Raw genomic sequence first — 18,323 nt, forward strand, 5'->3', positions numbered from 1 at the left:
TTATTGTATTGTGAGTTGTGTTCAAAGTATCACTCATTTTAATTGCTGTTCAACACTAGGTTTTATTCAATTTTATACAAAAGATATGGATTTGAAACTATTGGCCGTTTCACAAAAAACAGGCTTAGGGGATGGACCGGATGCCAAGCGTGTAATCCATCAGAATGAAAACGTAGGGACCGTGCTTGGTGCACAGTCTTTTCTATATTCAGAGTACATATATTAATGCCTCTTCATATTTTAGAATGAAGATAAAGATCAAGAGCTGCATATGGATGCAGCCGTCGCACAGTCGGATCCAGCTGAGGATAAAGACACGGATAAGGACAGTGATTTTATGAGTATGGTCGTAGAACGCGGGAGTCTGTTGCCCTCGAACCACGTGCCAGCTTATACAGGTAATGGCTGCGAGTCAACGTATTTGCCTCAGCAGGCGCCTGCAGGCGGTCAACTGCTACCTTGGATACCATTTACGGGAGCTCCACCTAATGATGTGGCTACTCAATTTGAAGACAAAACCATAGAACTCAAGCTAAACAGGAAAAGTAATTTTAGCTACAAGATAAAATATTTACCATTAATAACTTAATTGATTGCAGATATTAAGCTTAATCGCAAGGAACAGTACCAGGTGCGTCGACAGAATGCACTTCGTGCATTGGCATTGGAACGTGAGCTGTCTACAAAGACATCGCCGACACCCACGCTGCTTATACGTTTTCCTGATCCAGAGATTAAGCTTTCTACGGTCACAGACCTCTCACAGAGCATCAGGGATGTTGTGTTCCCAGTATCCATGGCACAGCGCTATTGCATGGTGCATCTGAAACCCGATGTGGATATAGAGCGCACAATTGAGGATATAAAACGCATGCGTTTTGGACAAGGCCGCTTGCATGCTGAGCTGAAGACCTTCACCGATGACGAACAGGCAGATTGCATTGATCCGTGCTCGCTGTATGTCAGCAATATACCGTTCAACATGAATGCCGCTGAGATAAAGGCGTTTCTAAATTCCATGCGTGTTGATATTGGCGTCATGAAGCGTCAAAAGCGTGCGCGCTATGCCTTTGTACGTTACCCAACCGCCGAGTTGGCCATGGAAGCCTTCAGAACGCTGACAAGCAAAACGTTACAGAATCGCATACTAACTGTGCGATATAGGCGCTTACGCAAGCGCATGGGACCTTCGACATCTGGCTCGCCGGGCGGCACCTCCTCGCAGACTATTGACACTATTGTAACGGATGAAGACACAGCTGAGTGCAGCGTAATCTCGCCACCACCTGCTGAATCTATTACCATCAGTGATAGTGAGGAACACTGCTCGAATGACAGCGTAGGCAGCATATGCATTGAGCACAAGCAAATGGGCAAGGGCAAACTAAACGAATTCAATAAGAAATTTCAAAAACTACAGCGGCAAATGGCAGAACAGGCGGCGCTGATTAAAAACCTCCAAGAGAGCGTTGGTAAGTATAGTTAGGCTTTCTAGTCAGTTTCACAACTCAATGTGCTCTTTGATTTATAGTCGGTCGTGTGAAAATTGAAGCGCAGTCTGATCTAACTACGGACAAGTCCTCAATGGTGCCACGATCCATTTCTCCTTGCTCCAGCTATGAAATCAAAATGGCAAATGACTACTTGGGCGTGGCTCAAAGCACTCTGAATACGGTTTCGCCACATTCCAGCAAAGCCCCCAAACTGCCCATTGATGGCATGGAGTCTGCTGTAAAATGTAACAAACAAGTGACTAACTAATTACATAGACTTAAACTTAATACTGCCTACTATCCCGCATGCATTATTTAGCAAACAATTGTTTTGGCTGGCTGTTTTCAGGCCTTGGACGTCGCCGCAGCTTTAGGATTGATCCCACCACCAATACAAACACTCAAGCTACCAATTAAGCTATCCCAAAGCAAATATTAGAGGAACGCTCAAAATTCTATGTCCATTGAGAAAATATTTTATAAGTCAACGATTTGTATAAATTTTGTACCAACCGGGAGCGTAGTGGTTTCTATGCGACTATTTTCGTTTGTTTATTTTGTATACTTTTCGATCACGCGTTTCGCATACAATTTTATAAAATTATTACACAATAATTATGATTGTAATAATAGTAGTATGTAAATAAAATTATATTTCGGTTTTAAATATTAAACCCGAAAAATATCGCTTAAGTATCACTTAGATATAAATTAGTATGAAATGTGATAATGAAATAGTGAAAATACTTTAATGCAACGTCTACATAGTTTCTTGTATATGTATGTGTACATATTTTAATTGACAGCACTTACTGCTCAACTCGTATCATTAGTAGTAAGTTTAACAAGTAAGAACTAAACTATATTACGCTTCATTTGAAATTTTCATTCATGTGGTATGTATATGGCTCGTTATACTTAATATCGCAATTGTCATATTTCAAGAACATCATATATTATGCTATGACATGACTAATTTCTGTTTGATCAGTTCCTTTCTATTTACTCTTTGTTGTGGAATGTAATAAATATTTAAGGTTCATTTACATAAGTTACTCGTATTTACACACAACAACAATATTTAAGGCACCCGATTAAGCATTGCTCAAATGATATGGTATGCATATGCATACTTCCGTTACAATTTATTCGAATTGTGTATGAACCGTTTTCTAGGCACTAGTGTAGTATGTGATGAGGCAGCCAACCAATTTTGGTAAAAATAAACAAAAAAATACATATTTTAGCTAACTATAAACTTGGAGACAAAACAAAGTAGCAGCGTACTGAGCAGTACACTGACAGCGGACCCGCTGCTGAGCTTGAAGAGGCTGGTGGCTCCATTGCCAGTACGTTCCGCCATTTCTGGTTCGACGGCTTCATCGTTTGTTTGATTATCGCCAACAGCTGTTCAGGGGATACAGAAAATGTTGGAGATTAGTAAAATTTGCATAGAAAACTGCATATTATGTACTTAGTGTAGCTTATAGAATATTTTGTAATATATGTGATATACGCGTGAACTGATTTTGTATAATAAAACAAAAAGATTTTAAAAAAAAATTACGCATACGCGTCATAGTACAAAACAATATCTTAACTTAAGGTAAGCTCGCCAAAAACAAATTAGAAATTAATCGAAACTAAAACTGACTTAAACTTATAATTAAAATTAAATTAAATATAAAAGAATAATTTTATCAACATACTGTTCCACGCTGTGCGCGATTGTTTTTGAAGATCATTTTGTTACGTTACGGCAGCTATGGGCGTTGGCTTTTTGGGCGTGTCGTTTTGTGTGGTGTTTTTTTTATGTTTTGAATTTGAGACAGAGATCACTCAAGCAGGCATATAATAAATATATGTACATATAGATGTATCTATAGATTGGGGTGAGCATTTTGGGACTAAGACAAGTCGACAAACCGTTTTCGCAAGAACTGTAGAGCAACACACACACACATACACATACACAAATAGACAAGGCTCTCTTTTAAAAGTATCTGTTTGTGAGACTCCACATCCAGCCGGGCAGCAGACCCGTACTCGTTACCGTGTTCGTGGTCGGGACTGAACAATGTGAACAATATAAGAGATAGTCGATGTATGAACAAATTATATTTATAATAATAACAAATTAACAAAAGCTAGTGCTTCTTGGGTGGAGGTGGGGGGTAGTAATTTAACTACAAGCTACAAGCAAGCTACAGACTACAGATGAAGCGATTGCAATTGGTAACAATACAGTCAATTATTTTGGCAATAACTTATCAAGCTACATAAGTGTGTGCGTGTGTATGTATGTGTGCATTACACACACGCAAGGTGTAACAAGTAGTACCAAGCAAGAGTAAGAGGAGCAGAGAGAGAGAGAGCGTGAAGAGAGTGAAGCTTCCAAGCATTACTTATGCATGTATGTAGTTCATAAGCTTAAAGCGTGTGTGTGTGTGTGTGTGTGTGTATGTGTGGGTTCGTTTGTTCTTATTTTCGTTTTTTTGTAATTGTTGCTTGCGCTGATTCTTTGTATTGTTAAATTGGTCATGTTTCTGTTTCTGTTTCGGTTTCAAGTTATCCGCGTCTCCTAAAGCCTGCAAGAAACACATTACGAATGTATGCAGAAGTTTGTGAGCGCAAAATACAAATGAATTCAATTTGTGTAAGTTAGTTGTGCTTTTTTATGTAAATTATACGGGTTATGTGTTGTCTCTGACAAGCACGTGCATGCAGTGTTACGTATGTATGTGTGTGTGTATGAATGTATGAGTATAAATTCAACGACCGTCAATTTCACACAGAACTGGGTCAAAATATAACGGCTTGCGCAACATTCAAACGGTATATCACTAACTGTATACATACACATGTGTTTGTGAGCGTGTGTGTGTGTGTGCAAAATATATATAAAAGGGATTCATGCACTGGACTAACGTGTTTGTTAATTGGATAAAAAAAAAGACAACATGCAATTTAAGAATTCTTTTGTGTACAGTGTGTCTTAACAAAAAACAAAAGCCTTTAGCCGTTTACAAATTTGGTTTGGGTGCCAAAGGAGAGGAAAGTTCAATTTTAAACGCAATACTTTAAACGCAAAACAGTGTGAAAATAAAATTTAAAAGTTGCTTATGGTGGTGGAGACATAGGAGATAATAAAATAAATATTAATAATACCATAGGACTACCATACATTTAATATATATATACTTAGTATTTAGTTAAAGTTAAGCAGGTTGGCAGAGGGGGGAGGGGCTCAATTCTAAAAAGTTACCAGCATAGTGTTTTTAAAACTACTTGCAAATTCATTGTGGTGTTTAACAATTAGTGTTGTTTTTGATTAATATTTGCAGATCTTAAGTTTATTTGTTAGTCAATAGGCCATGCATGTGGTTTGATTATGCATTTTGATACTTAAGCTCTAATTATTATAGTATGGTTAAAGCTATATTGGCTGGAGACCCACTGCTAAGCAGAGGGTTTTTAGTAGTAAGTGAGACCGACTGACCAGTAGTTTGTTTTTTATTTTTTTCTTATTATTAGAATTCTTTGTAAGCTGCAAGAAATATTTTAATTATTATTAGCTTTCAGTTGTCTATACAGAGATTAATCTTTGGAAATTCTCTTTGATATACATTGATTTTTTTCACATGGTATGCTAAATTGAGTTAAATTAGTGTGTCATGGATGTCAAATTAAGATAGGTTAACATATAAAAGTTACCAAATTGTGAGTAGTAAAAAAATAACAAGTGACTTGCTAGTTAGTTAGTTTAGTAATATTAACCAAAACCAGTAATTGAAATGTTAGTTGATCAATTAAGTTGTTAATTCATTGCTATGGAAATATTAATATCTGAAGCAGTAGTTGGTTTAACTGTAACAAACTAAAGTAAAACACCAGATCTGAATTAACAGTAATTATAAAATGTACAGCTAACAATAAGATAAAGAAAGACTGATCATACACATTTGTAGAATTAGTATAAAAATAATAATGTATTTCATGTTTCTTCATTGTTTTTGTTCTTTTTTTTTTGGTTTTTTTTAGATATAGCATTAACTACAGTACAGTACAGCACAAGTTCATATATAGAGAGACATACATGTATGTGGGATAAACTTAATTAAACATACCATATATATGTAAATTGTATATAAATTGCAAGATTGATTCAGTTGCTTAAACATTTCTTTCATAAGTAACAACAACTCATATCATATAATGTTTATGAGATCTTTAAGACTTTCGTGTGCATTCGCATACACTTTGCAGTTGGCAACTTTCGATTTCGATTTCGAATTCGATTTCGAATTGGGTTTCGATTGTGGATTCAAACAAAACTACCGCTGAGTCGATCCCACTCACCTGCTTCCAGGTCAATATCACTGTTACCATAATCGGCAGCCTGCTGCGAGCGCTGCTCCGACTGCTGCTGCTGCTGCTCATCCTCAATAATATTACCTGTGGATGAGGGCGTGTTCTTGCAGCCGAACCACCAATGTGCTGTGGGGCGTGGGAATGGAGGCGTTGCCGTGTCCACCTGTCAGATACATTCGCAAGCTATTAAGTATTTCGTTGAGTGAGGATTAGGCCACCAGTTTACTTACCGCAAAGCGCGCATCGTGGAAGCGATAGTACTTGTCGCCCTTGAAGAAGTACGTGTAGCCATTGGTGTATCGCAGCGCTGCATCCAGATTGTTGGGCACGCCCTCCCAGTTGGAAATGGGCTTGGGGTAGCTGGCCTTGACGGGCGGCTTCTTGGCCGGATCGAATCGCCAGAACTTGCTGCCCTTGAAGAAATAGATCTTGCCATTGCCGCCCCACACCATGGCCGCATCCAGATGATCGGGTATGCCCGTGAAGCCCTCGCTTATTTCCTTGGGATAGGCGCCATCCATCTGGCTGCCGTGGTAGCGCCAGTATTGTGTGCCCTTGAAGAAATACGTCTTACCATTCTTATAGGTAAAGGCAGCATCAATGTTGGCCGGCAGACCCGGCCAGTTCTTGGATATCAGCTTGGGGTAGCCCTCCTCCACGGAGTCTGTGGTCAGCTTATAGTACTTGTCGCCCTTGAAGGCGAAGGTGTCGCCATTCTCCGAATTGAAGATGGTGTCCACCTTGGAGTCCTTGCAGACGGAGCCGTCGAGCGGCACCTTTGGTGGCGTATACGAGGGTCGCTGCGTGCTGGGCGGATAGACATTTGTGGGCGTGTACTGGTTGGTCTTGCGCCCGTAGAGCGACTGAATGGCGGCCTTGTCGTCCTCGTCCAGTTTGAAGACGGGCTCAAAGCCGCGATAGAAGGGTGCCATGAGCGCAGAGGACTGATCCGAGTGCGAGAGTCCCAAAGAGTGACCGAACTCATGCGCTGCTACCTGAAAGAGATTCGTGCCGCGTGGCGAGCCAATGGTCCAGAGCTCGGCATCATCGAAGTGGGCATCGCCACCAAAGACGGGGAAGAAGGCGTGCGCCAAGGTGCCGCCCTGACCATCAAAGGCATCGCCATCGCCATGCTCGCTCTCCACGAACCTATGCCAAGGCAGAGAACGAAAGCGTAAGCAATTGATTTTGGCCTTTGACTATATATGGGAACTCACTTGATTTCAATGTGCACTGGACCCGAAGTCTTGCGTGTAAAGGTCAGATCGGTGTCCTCGCTCCAGACGGCAAAGGCGCGCGCTATTTCGGCATCGACATCGACGCGCTTCAAGCGCTTGGGATACTTGGAGATCTTGTAGGTCAGGTTCTTCACCCTCCAGCGACTGCCTTGCAGGGCATAGCGCTTGGAGCGCGTGTCCGAAGAGCCCACGCGATCTCTGACGCCGCAACGTGGCAGCGACATCAGCTTCATCGTCTCCTCGTCCAGTTCCCCAGTTACGTTCAGGCCAGCAAAGTTCTGGAACTCCTCTATAGCACTAACCCAGGTGTGCTTGTCCTGCAGTCCACTGCTGGCCGGATTGCGCGCCGAGGCAGGAAGATAACCGAATTGCGATAAATAGATCTGCAATGACAAAAGATAAGAGATCTCGAATTTAGTGAGCTGTGAGTGACAGGAGCCAAAGGTCAACACTTTGGCACAATTTATGAGTCTAAAGATAACCAAGTCCTGCCGGCAACAACAACAGCAACAAGAATTCTAGCTAACTGACTAGCTGACTGGCATAATTTATGGCCAAGTGCTGAGGCAAGTGTGTTTAGTTTTTTTCCAAGTGACATACATGACGTTTATTCAATAATACGTGACTTTAATTATGCGCCGTGCAAGGTGTGAAAATTTTCAGTTAAGGAAGCGTTTGCTATAAATAACTATACATGCATATATATTTGTTTTTCGTATTTTATTTTATGGCAATTTGCAATTAATCGTAATCGTAATTGAGGCTTACAACAGCAACAGCGACTTAAGTAATTGATTAGCATTGAGGCAGCATGCCAACAGTTTATAGGAAGCATCGCATCTTTAGACAATAGCAAGGTTGTCTAACGGTAACACGAGTACAGTTAGTTGTCTTAATTGCCAAGCAGCAACTAATTAGTTAATGCTCTCTCTCAAGCCTGAGCAATTGCAACTTTAATTGGCCAATCGCTCGAACATAATTCTTGGCAAATATAATTTATATCGTTATAGTTATTCAACATTTGTATTTTAGCTTGACTTGACATGTGAAGCATGTGCCACGCTTTATGTGTGTCGCACATTTAAATTGGCGGCAAATCGCACATTACGTATACGTATGTCTGTGTGTAGTAAATTAATAGCAGACGTCGCTTGCATAATCTAAAAGATACTTGTTGCTCAGCTGACTTTTAATTTGTTTCGCCGTATTTTAATATTTATTTTTGTATTTTATTGATTGTGCGGTGTTTTATTTGGTAAGGAAGTAAACATTTCGTTTATCACATAGAACATTGATCATGCGCAGCGTTGTCTCTGCACGCCTCACTTAGTACGCTGCCGGGCATGCGGGGACCCACTGGTCAACTCGCTGGGCCTTAAAAGGTAAACGAACTCTACGCTTTTGTTTCTGCCTGCTTCTTGCTCACATACATATATATATATATATATATATATTTGTTTTGTAAACAGAGCTCGCTGTTGACAAGCAACAATCAGTTACAATCTGAACGACAGCAACAAAGAGCAACAATATGCGGCTGCAATATACAAATTATATGCGACTTTCCGCCTTTTTGCTGTCAAAATTATTACGCAATTAATTCTCAGATACAGCACATACGACATGTTGTCAATGACACTTTTACATTGCGGAAGATGCGCTTTCCACAGGCCTCCAAGCTATTGTCTATTATACTGGGCCAGAGTTAGGAAAGGTTAAGATAAAGATAGCAAGCAAGCTATTTAGATAAGCGCACAGTGTCTTGAACTTTCATTAAGCTACGCTAAGCGCGCATATAAACATAAACATTTAGGGCTGCAATATGTTTAAGCTTGTTATTCTCCAAAGTTTATGCTCTGTGGCGGTTCAAGCACCTCACGTTTATCAACAATATATATTAACATACTTGAATGTCTGACCTTGGCTAGCTGACCTTAAGCATAATTGCAACAAATTAAGCGCCCAGAATCAAGCGAATGCTGCAGGCAGCCACGCGCACCAACTTGATTATATACTTTAATTGATTGATGTAATGTGAAAATATTTGCGCTGGGCGTAGCACTGTCCTCTTTGCCTACTTTAAGTGCTCCACCACTTGCAGGAAATGCCCCGCAGGCCAAAGCCGAAGTGTAAACGAGTGCAACAACCAAGCGCTAACTATGCGCTGCTGCTGCTGCTGCTGCTATCGGATCAGAAGTCATTTGTATATATATATAGTATATATGTTGAGTACACATGCACTCCCCCGCTCGAAGGCGCAGTCATTGACCTTTGCCCAAAAAAGAGCGCCCATTGGCGTGCTAAGGCTTCTAAACACGCTTCCGGTCAAACAAGACTAGGATATGCATAAATTATAAATAAGAGCGTTTTACACTGGGGGGGCTGTAAATAAAAAAGAGCAAATTACAACCCCAACAAACTAATAGTTAGGGTGGTGCCGCATTTGTTTTTCTTTTTTGGGTCAGGTCGATGACTGTGTGTGTGTGCGTGTGTGTGGACACGATAAGGAGCAAGCCTAGACCTAATTCCAAGCCAAAGTGCGAGTGTTGGGAACTTGCTTGAAAGCAAACTAGCCCAACTAGTTTGGTGGCTCCAGTTGCAGCCATTTGGATTGCACTAATGCTTACATCACTCACTCAACTGGGTTTCAGCTTAAAGCTGGGACAAATCTCTGTCTGTTGCACAATCAGCCCAAAAGAAGTTGCCAGCCGTGAGACTTGCTGACTTTGCGATTATGTAATCGCATATCAAGCGGGATGTGCGCATTCTATATCTATATCGATCGTCAATTGTTTGCTAAGCGCAAGGCTAATCAACGTTTGCCCAAATCAATCAAAACTTATTTGCAGCTGGCTGGCTGGCAGCAACATGGCTCTCAACTTGGCCTAGTCATCAAGTGTTTGCTTGGAATTTATTGATTAACTGAATGCGTGACGCACGCTAAAATTTTTGCTGGCAACTTATGCAAAACTTTGCCCGTTCACCTGAAGCATTAATTAGCCTGCCGACGTCATTACCTAACGCTTTCTTTTAGTTAATGTCAAACGCCAGCATTTTGAACAAATGTTAGCTACAAACTGTCCGATGTATATGAACAGACGATGACGTTGCTCCGAATTGAGCTCACAGTCTCAATTAACCTTTGACTTGACCATACGCTCTACTCATTTGTATGTTATTATGCATACGCAGCGTATTACTTTTGAAAAGCAAGAGAAAGAGAGTGCAGTAGTTAAATATAATCACAGGCTTTCAGTCTTTTGTCTATGCGCATGAATCGTTAAATCAAAATATATGAAAAATTCCATTGTGAATCAGCGACACATGTCAGTAATTTATTTTCCACACACACAAAGATTTTGTATCAATAAATTGGTGTGTGCTGTTGCTGGTTGTTAATTAAAGCTTGTAAACATTACGTTTAGCTAATCGGCACGACTGGGCAGCAGCCCTTTATCTAACAATTGGCATCTTATGAAATTCTAATTGCATATCGAGCGCTTCACAGAAGAACGAAGCAGCGAATCGGCGAAACAAACAATCAGCTGGCATTGAAACGAGACGCAAAAATGGTAAAGTGCGCTATAGAATATAATAGAGAATAGAGAATAGAGTATTGTCTATGTTCTATGTTCTATGTCTATGTCTATTGACGTCGTTTTGGGCGACTGGCCATGCCACTGGCGACGCACTCAACATATCAATTAGTCAACTCACCAAGTCATCAGGCAGGCAGGCAGGCAACTTTTATTTACAGCGCGTGCGTGCGTGCGTAATCTTTGGATTGTTACTATCGCACTTGTTACACATTCAGCTTACTGTAAAAGGCAAAGCAGGAAGATAACTGTATTCATTTGACTACTAATGTCCGTTCTCTTTCAAATAACCCCCTTTGCTTTTCTCACTTGCATCTCCTGCTGCTGCTTCATCTTAATTTATGCAGATCGCGATCGGCAAAACGTGACAGCCTTGTCAACTGCATTTGCTAACTTATGACTGCAGATAACTAACACTCCCCCACCCAGTCACATGCCAATGAAGCTGCCGGCTAATCAATTACAGCAATTTGGCATTCGATTGATAATGCAGCAAGCACTTAATAATAATGACGGCTACTCCAGGCGACACACAGCTTAAAGCCAACCGAAGTTACACATATAACATCATAGCTAATCTATTTTTCAGCTTTGCTTAATTTTATTTACAACGCCAGTATAATGAACATAAAACAATAAAATAATAATTATGGAAATGGAAGCTGTAATTCATTTCAATGTCATGACTACAAAACGCCCAATCAGATAATTTTTACTAACTAATTAAAACTTAGTGCTATCACTAAGCCAAATAAAATGCTGTGTATTATCAAATACTAATTTCACATAGCGAGCGCATTTAAAGTTCGTTATCTTCCTGAGTTGACCGCGAAAAGGCTAAGGTCAGTTTTGGTTGCATGCATCCACTGAATGTTGAATGTGTCCGCTTGACATGCACAGAGCCCATTGCATGTGCCCGTAGCGTAATTTGCCACCCACATTAAAATTTTAAAAATAATAATAATAAGCGCTTTAATTGTCTGTGGCTGTGTGCCTGGCACAAGTCTGTCGCGCAAATCGGAACTTCTATATAGTTGGTGGTGATGTGTGATGATTCATCAGCCTTAGAGTTGCTTTCTGCTTTCTTAATTATTTATTTGGGCACTCACCTCTGCTTGTGATGTGGTCGACACTGGCGCACTCTGCACTGCCGCCAGTATGGACAGCAGTGGGACTAGCGCCATGAACACGGATGCATGACTTTGGCAGGTTTTGGCCATGTTTTGGGCTGTTTTTGCGAGCAACGGAGCGCACTTTGAACTTCAACTCCAACGCTGAAATAATAATATCAACTGCGCTGCGCACTGCAAATAGAAAACAGAAAATAGAAAATAGAATAGAGAGTTTGCAAAAAGGTCAATTATTATTTCATACAACGGCGAGCAAAATAGAAAACGTCAATCAATTAGAGGCATTGCCCACTGTGGCTGCCAACGGAGCCGGAGCGAACGGAAGCCGTTGGCCCATAAAGCTAAATCTAAATGCCAACAGGTTGACTTGGCCTGAGCCACACGAGCCTTGGCACGCGGCTATGAGTAACAAATAACAGTCGAGCGGAAGTGGCGGCGGCCTATGCAAATCCAACACAATGGCTTAAGCTAAAAAGAGGAACCTTTGATGTCACAACGAATAAAGTTCAGCTGCTCTGCGAGTTATAAATGATATATTAGCTAATGATATTGCGGCTGCGGTTTCTAAACTATTAATGAAATTCTTGCGAATTTAATGCTTTGAGCAACTCCACGACTCTACCCATTTAAATAAAAACTACGACCGCGTTCTATTCTAATTTATAGTCAGCAAGTCATACTCAATATGATTCGTACAGCTGAGTTGTGAGTGTGCTATGACGTGTTAGCTTTACTTCTTTTGATTTTGCTTTAACTTGTGTGGTTGTTGTTGTTGCTGTTGTCATTGTTGATTGCAGCCGCAGTCATGTGCTTGTCTACACTTGAATTCATACTAGATATAATTCGCGTTTTAATTTTAGCATCACAGTTTGATTTCATGCTAAAAATAGCCTAATAACTTTATAATGCACTCAACTATCTTTATGCGCGACGTATGCGTGATGTCTGTGCTCGTTAGACGCTGCCAGTTTAAGTAAACTGGCAAGCTGAATTTATTTATTGTAAGTAACACCTTGCAATTTATCTAAGGTTGTATATTTTTGGCTCAGTGCATTTGGTGCTGTGACATCAGCAACGTGTGCGATAAGCGATATCAATTATACGACAAGTGTTGCGGCGGCTTTAACGCTGTGGCTTCTTATATTATTTTAAGATAATATTTGCGATTGTGCGCGCCAGTCTAAATATTCTGCCTTGTTGTGGGGCCATTGACTAATCGCTGGGGATTTTCTAGGTTGACAAGCGTTTCCAAATAAATATAAAATTGTTTTGTTTGCATATATTTGGGTTATTTTGTTTTATTTGGTTGCGGCTTAAGCGCGGCACATAAACCAAATTTGGAGCAATTAGCCGCTGCGGGTTGAAGGTCGTTGCTAGCATGGAGTTAAGGTTAAGCCCAACTTGCCAAATTACAGTCACTATAACAATGAGCGTTATGCATTGTTGTTAAATCAATACGCGCTTTGAGCAGCAGGCGGCAAATGCATTTGCTTCGCTCTTATTACGTATACGTAGCGTTTATAGATTTACCAACTGGGTCATAGCAGGATCTCCCGTGTGTGCCCTGACCCAAAATAGCTCCGAGTGCTATATGCAAACAATTCTGTGTGCTTTCCGCTCGCATATGATTCACCTACACCCAGCGCATATTAGTTATGCAAATACAAACATACATCACGCATACGTACATTGTTCTTTTTTTTCTATTTCTATTTTGACAAATAACGCATACGATTAACAAGGAACCAGTTTGTATAGCGGCCAGAGAGAGTGAGAGAGCTGTTGGAATTCAATTAATTTAAATTCTACAAATTCAAAATTAAATATATTTTATGAGGTGGTGCAAACCGCATAAAAAATACTTAATAACTTCAACTGGCAATTGTTGTTCTCATTTAAATCAGTCAGCCTATGCTTTCTTTTCTTTTCAATAATTTAAGAAATTTCAGCGCTTGGGTTAATACCAGCGAATGTTGAATAATTTATTTTGCTGTATGTTTGAGTTAACGTGCCTAATAAAGTTTGCTCTGACGTTGGCTTCTTAAGCTAAATGCGCCATTGCACAATGACTTATTGTTCTGAGTTCTGTGAGTTAAAGTTGTTGTTGTTGTTGTTGTTGCTGTTTGCCTGTTGCGCTTATCAGCACTCTTGGCACTTTTTTCGAATACCTTAGCGCTGTTGCTCATGAATTTTACTTATTGATAAGATATGCGCAAACCTTTTATGCTCCAGCACAAGTGTATTTCCAAATATGAAATTAACAAATAGCCTGCGGCCGCTTAAGTGAATAATATTGGTTTAGAACTTGACCTTAGAGATATGCGCTATGCACTTGTGTATGCGTCACAATGAGGCAGCATAAGCGATTATGCATAGTCTAGGTTAAATAATTAATAATTAATGCCCGTACTTACATTTGCTTGCGTAGATCAATGAACCGCTTCAAAGAAGTTGCAGCAATTGTTCTTGATTGTTGTTGTTGTTGGGATTGTTGTTTGCTTTGTTTGCACTTTAACACTTGACTGACAAATTAATTAATTAGCTCTCGCTGGCTGCTGCTGCTTCAGTGTTCGTGTTCGGGTGTGGGCGACAGCTTGCGTTAAATATGCCTTAATTTATTTAATTTCGTTTTGTTTTGCCTATGAATGCACCGCACTTGTTACTTCTTCACTTTGCAAATAGTTCACATAAATGTTTTTTTTTTGTAGCAACTGCTTTACACTTTGCTTGGAACAATTTACTTTCGTTTTCGCTTAGCTCACCACCAGACACAACCGCTCAGCGCAGCGTGCGAATTCCAACTGATCGCTGTGAGTTATCAGCTCTGCGCCAACAGTGAGCAGCGAGCAGCGAGCAGCGAACAGCATTACGCATACGCCGAAGAGCGCACACAGCGCTGTCGACGTCGTCAGCTCTCTAGGGAGCGTCGCTGTGAAACGATTAAAAGCAGTGTGCGCTCTTTGATGTAAATGCGAGTCTGCTCGCGTGTTTGTGCGTGTGTGTGTGTGTGGGTGAGACGCTGCTAAGAGCACAAACCTGTTGGACGGTCTTTTCAATACGTATGAGTAATGCGAATTTTCGTGGAATTGTCCATATGTGTCATGTCTCAGGCCGGTCCAGCGGCAGTTCGGCTTTATGCTTTTGTTAACTGTTTATTAGTGACACCTACAGCCTCTTTCCCCCCTCCGTGCTCTCTGTCAATATGCAAATGAGTACTGCAGGCTGCTGCCAAGCAGTAGTCAGTTTACATTTGCCACTTTACTCTCGCCGTAAATATTTCCTTATAAAATTATCAAATTTCTGCTGAATTTGCAGTTTTGACATTTTGGAAATCACAACAAAACTTATGAATGAATATCAAATATATATTGTGGTTGCGCCTTTACGTTTCTCAATGAATGAGTAACACACCAACACATATGTATATGTCTGATATATGTCTGTGTGAATTCATATCTTGAGCAAAGGCAATTATTCTATAAGTGAGCAGCAAAATGCATAAGTTTGGGTTTAAATTTTGGGATGAGTCAGTGAGCACACTGCATCTATTTTCATTTCTATATAGCGTAAGTATATAGTAGAGAAGATCTTGCAACTAAAACAAAGAGGCAACTGGCATGCATGAAACTTGAACTTGGCGCGCCTCTTTATGGGCAATGACAGCTTGGACGGCTTACAATTTCTTTCTGTGCGCCAGAGGAACAATGAAATATTTATGAGAGCCAGGTCCAGTTCTCTTGCGTTTAATGACAACTATTTGATGGTATTTATAGGCAGGCAGATCTCAATGCATGCGCTTGGTTCATTGCCACTCTCGAACAGAGGAGAGAACTGCGCTGAACTCTGGGCGGCGGCGTCAACAAGGCAGAACGCAAACAAAATAAATATATTTAAGCGCATATATAGTATATATACATACTATATGTATTCATAATTTATATATGCGATTATAATGACAAACGGTTAATGGTAATTGTATGACAATTGTGCTTTAAAACTGTTTTCAAACTCAATCACGTCACGGTCAGCTCTAGGCTCATCATTCAAATTCTGCTATTGGCATTTGAAGTCTACACAATACAGACAGACAGACAGACAGAGGCCTACGTGTTGAATAGTTAATAAATCCAACACAAAACAATTAACCATTGAATGCAATCAAAGTTGCATCACATGCCAGCAGAGCAGGAAGTAAATAAAAACAAACAAAGATAAACAAAGAAGAGAGTGAGAACAAAAATCAGCTGAGATAATTACAATGTATATTTTTGCTAATTAAATTAGTTGCTAACTTACCAACTTTACGGAATGTTTAATGTTTGCAGATTGGCAATGCGATAACGAATTGAAGATTGTTCGCACTACTATCGGCGCTCTCGCTATCGTTCTTTATCTTGTGCCGATCTTTTGTTAACTAATGCTTTGTACTAGGTACTGGCAGTTGAACATATCACAATACATGGCTAGGTGGGAGCAATAAATAAATCAACAACAAATCCAAGCGCACTCTTAAACAAATTTATTTATCTGATTATAGCTGAGTAACCGATTTGAAGCGACGCGTCCGTCTCATTGCACATTCCATGCGCGACTAATACGGTTCGCCTTTGGGCTCGACTCTTGCTTGTTTGGTGGCGTACTCTCTCTCTCTCGCTCTCTCTCTAGCCCTCTCTCTTAGTCACCAATGTGGACATTTCCACTTTCGTGGTGGGCCGCTTGAATAACGGAAAACTATTCTCGCCGTCGTCTTGGGCGCACAATCGGGCCAGTAGTTAGTATGTGTGTGCCATTTAAATTTTCTACCACCCATTGGTAGTACGAATATTACCAACATTTACATTTTAATATACACATACTAACGTATTTTATCGTTAGTTGCTCTAGCTAAGCGCCGAGTACTTTGGCTAACTGACAGCGCTTGCCGATTTATTTAAGCGGGTGGTTAATTTCAAAAATATATCAACAGTTAGTTTCAGTTGCGCCCGAATATTGATCGCTGCCCATTTTGGTAAGCGTATATAGTTGTTGTTGTATTTCAACCGTTTTTTTTCTAGGCTAGCTGTAATTGGGCATGGGTCGCGCCGGCTGTCTAGTCACGCGACTAACATTAAACTTAGAATAGTCGTATACACACCTTTAAGTAGCTCTCCGAAGTGGTTTCTATCCGAACAGTGGAGCTTGTTTGAGATAAATTTGCTGTGTGGCTTGGCGCAAGATTTAAGGACCTTCAACTTGCAGCAGACGCGTTTAGCTTAACGGAAGTGAGTACACTGTACAACAAGTTGAACACTTTAATGCGTTGTTTTGACGCTTTTATTATTTGTTTACTTTTGAATACTACTTTTTACTTTTTAACTGATTTATTGCTATCGCGCGCACTGCACCTCAAAAGTTTACGTGTTTCCAATTTGAGTTTTCAGTTTCGCGTACGCGTTGAGCTTGCAACTAGACTGAAGCTACTGCCGTTGCGCTTAGATACTTTTATATGGTTTGCATCCGAAGCGCTCGGCTTGTTAGTCGATCGATCGCCAGTCAGTCATTCAGTCAGTCAGTCAGTCGATCGGTCAGGCAGTCAGACGTTGTGGACGTCCTTCCCTGTCAGGCGGATGCCTCGAATGCGTCTACAATGCGCTTCTTCCTCATTAATGTATATGTGTGAGTGTGTGTGTGTGTTATGCAAAGCAACAACAACAACAACAACAATCGATATGACAATGCCTCAGTTGTCATGCGAAATGCGTTGATAAGTTTTCAAAAGTATCAAACTGCGACTCATCCGCCACACTTGCTCCATTTAACGGCATTCGTTGATTCACTCTCTTGCTCCAGACTCTATCGCTCGATGTGACGCACTAATTGCGAAATCCTTACTGATAAACGCAGATACATTTCGGCACCAGGAGCTGCCTCCAGCTGAATCACTTGCAATGCCAACACCGGTGCTCTTGACAAAATTTCATTTTATATTGTTCTTATGTTTTGATTTATACGCACTCAAACGTGCTGGAATGCATTCCAGCTCGTCTTCTTCTTCTTCTTGCCGCCTTTGTATCGCACTCTGCAAGACAAACAAATAAATCAGACATTTTATTTGAAAAGAACAAGAGCCAGGAAATCAATCAGCCTGTAAGTTAGATTCCATATACTGAAAAATAATACAATAATAAAAATTAATATTATAAAAACGAATTGCTTATAAATTTCCATTTATTTCGAATGCATAAATATGCTAAGGATATACATTAATAATTAGCATTAAAGCATTGCTCACAAGCTGCAGTTTGGTATATATATTATAATATTAATAATAATTAATTAATAATATTTGATTTCTATAGAAAATATTCTGAAATTTCAAAACTAATTTAACTAATTTGCAATCAAAATTAGGCATAATTCAGCACAATCATCTACATATGCATACAAACTTATATAGCAATAAGGTTATTAATCTTTTTTATGGGCTTTTAATAGACGATAATAAAAATAAAAGAA

General features: G+C 40.2%; 2 protein-coding genes across 6 annotated transcripts; one reads left to right on the forward strand and one right to left on the reverse strand.

The window, feature by feature from the left end:
- The first annotated feature begins 21 nt into the window (after window positions 1-21).
- LOC108596635 (protein painting of fourth) lies at window positions 22-2,728 on the forward strand. The gene is made up of 5 exons (XM_017982596.1): window positions 22-172; window positions 245-545; window positions 600-1,472; window positions 1,532-1,738; window positions 1,813-2,728. Exons 1-5 carry the CDS (start codon window positions 86-88, stop codon window positions 1,908-1,910), a joined length of 1,566 nt encoding a protein of 521 aa, XP_017838085.1. The 5' UTR covers window positions 22-85; the 3' UTR covers window positions 1,911-2,728.
- LOC108596634 (matrix metalloproteinase-14) lies at window positions 2,511-17,255 on the reverse strand. 5 transcript variants are annotated; one of them, XR_001915058.1, is made up of 7 exons: window positions 14,243-14,593; window positions 11,808-12,002; window positions 7,082-7,485; window positions 6,095-7,013; window positions 5,949-6,027; window positions 3,203-3,563; window positions 2,812-2,900 (listed from the first exon to the last, which is right to left on the reverse strand). XR_001915058.1 is itself a non-coding variant. In XM_017982593.2 (6 exons), exons 2-6 carry the CDS (start codon window positions 11,916-11,918, stop codon window positions 2,737-2,739), a joined length of 1,773 nt encoding a protein of 590 aa, XP_017838082.1. In that variant the 5' UTR covers window positions 11,919-12,002; window positions 16,963-17,255; the 3' UTR covers window positions 2,511-2,736. The 5 variants fall into 5 exon arrangements, 4 of the variants coding, with proteins under 4 accessions (XP_017838082.1, XP_017838083.1, XP_017838081.1 ...); XM_017982593.2 differs by lacking the exons at window positions 3,203-3,563; window positions 14,243-14,593 and adding an exon at window positions 16,963-17,255 and having other exon boundaries at window positions 2,511-2,900; window positions 5,853-6,027; XM_017982594.1 differs by lacking the exon at window positions 3,203-3,563 and having other exon boundaries at window positions 2,511-2,900.
- Between the last annotated feature and the right edge of the window lie 1,068 nt (window positions 17,256-18,323).

The sequence above is a fragment of the Drosophila busckii genome, chromosome 2R (assembly GCF_011750605.1).
Source record: "Drosophila busckii strain San Diego stock center, stock number 13000-0081.31 chromosome 2R, ASM1175060v1, whole genome shotgun sequence".
Taxonomy (NCBI): Eukaryota; Metazoa; Arthropoda; class Insecta; order Diptera; family Drosophilidae; genus Drosophila; species Drosophila busckii.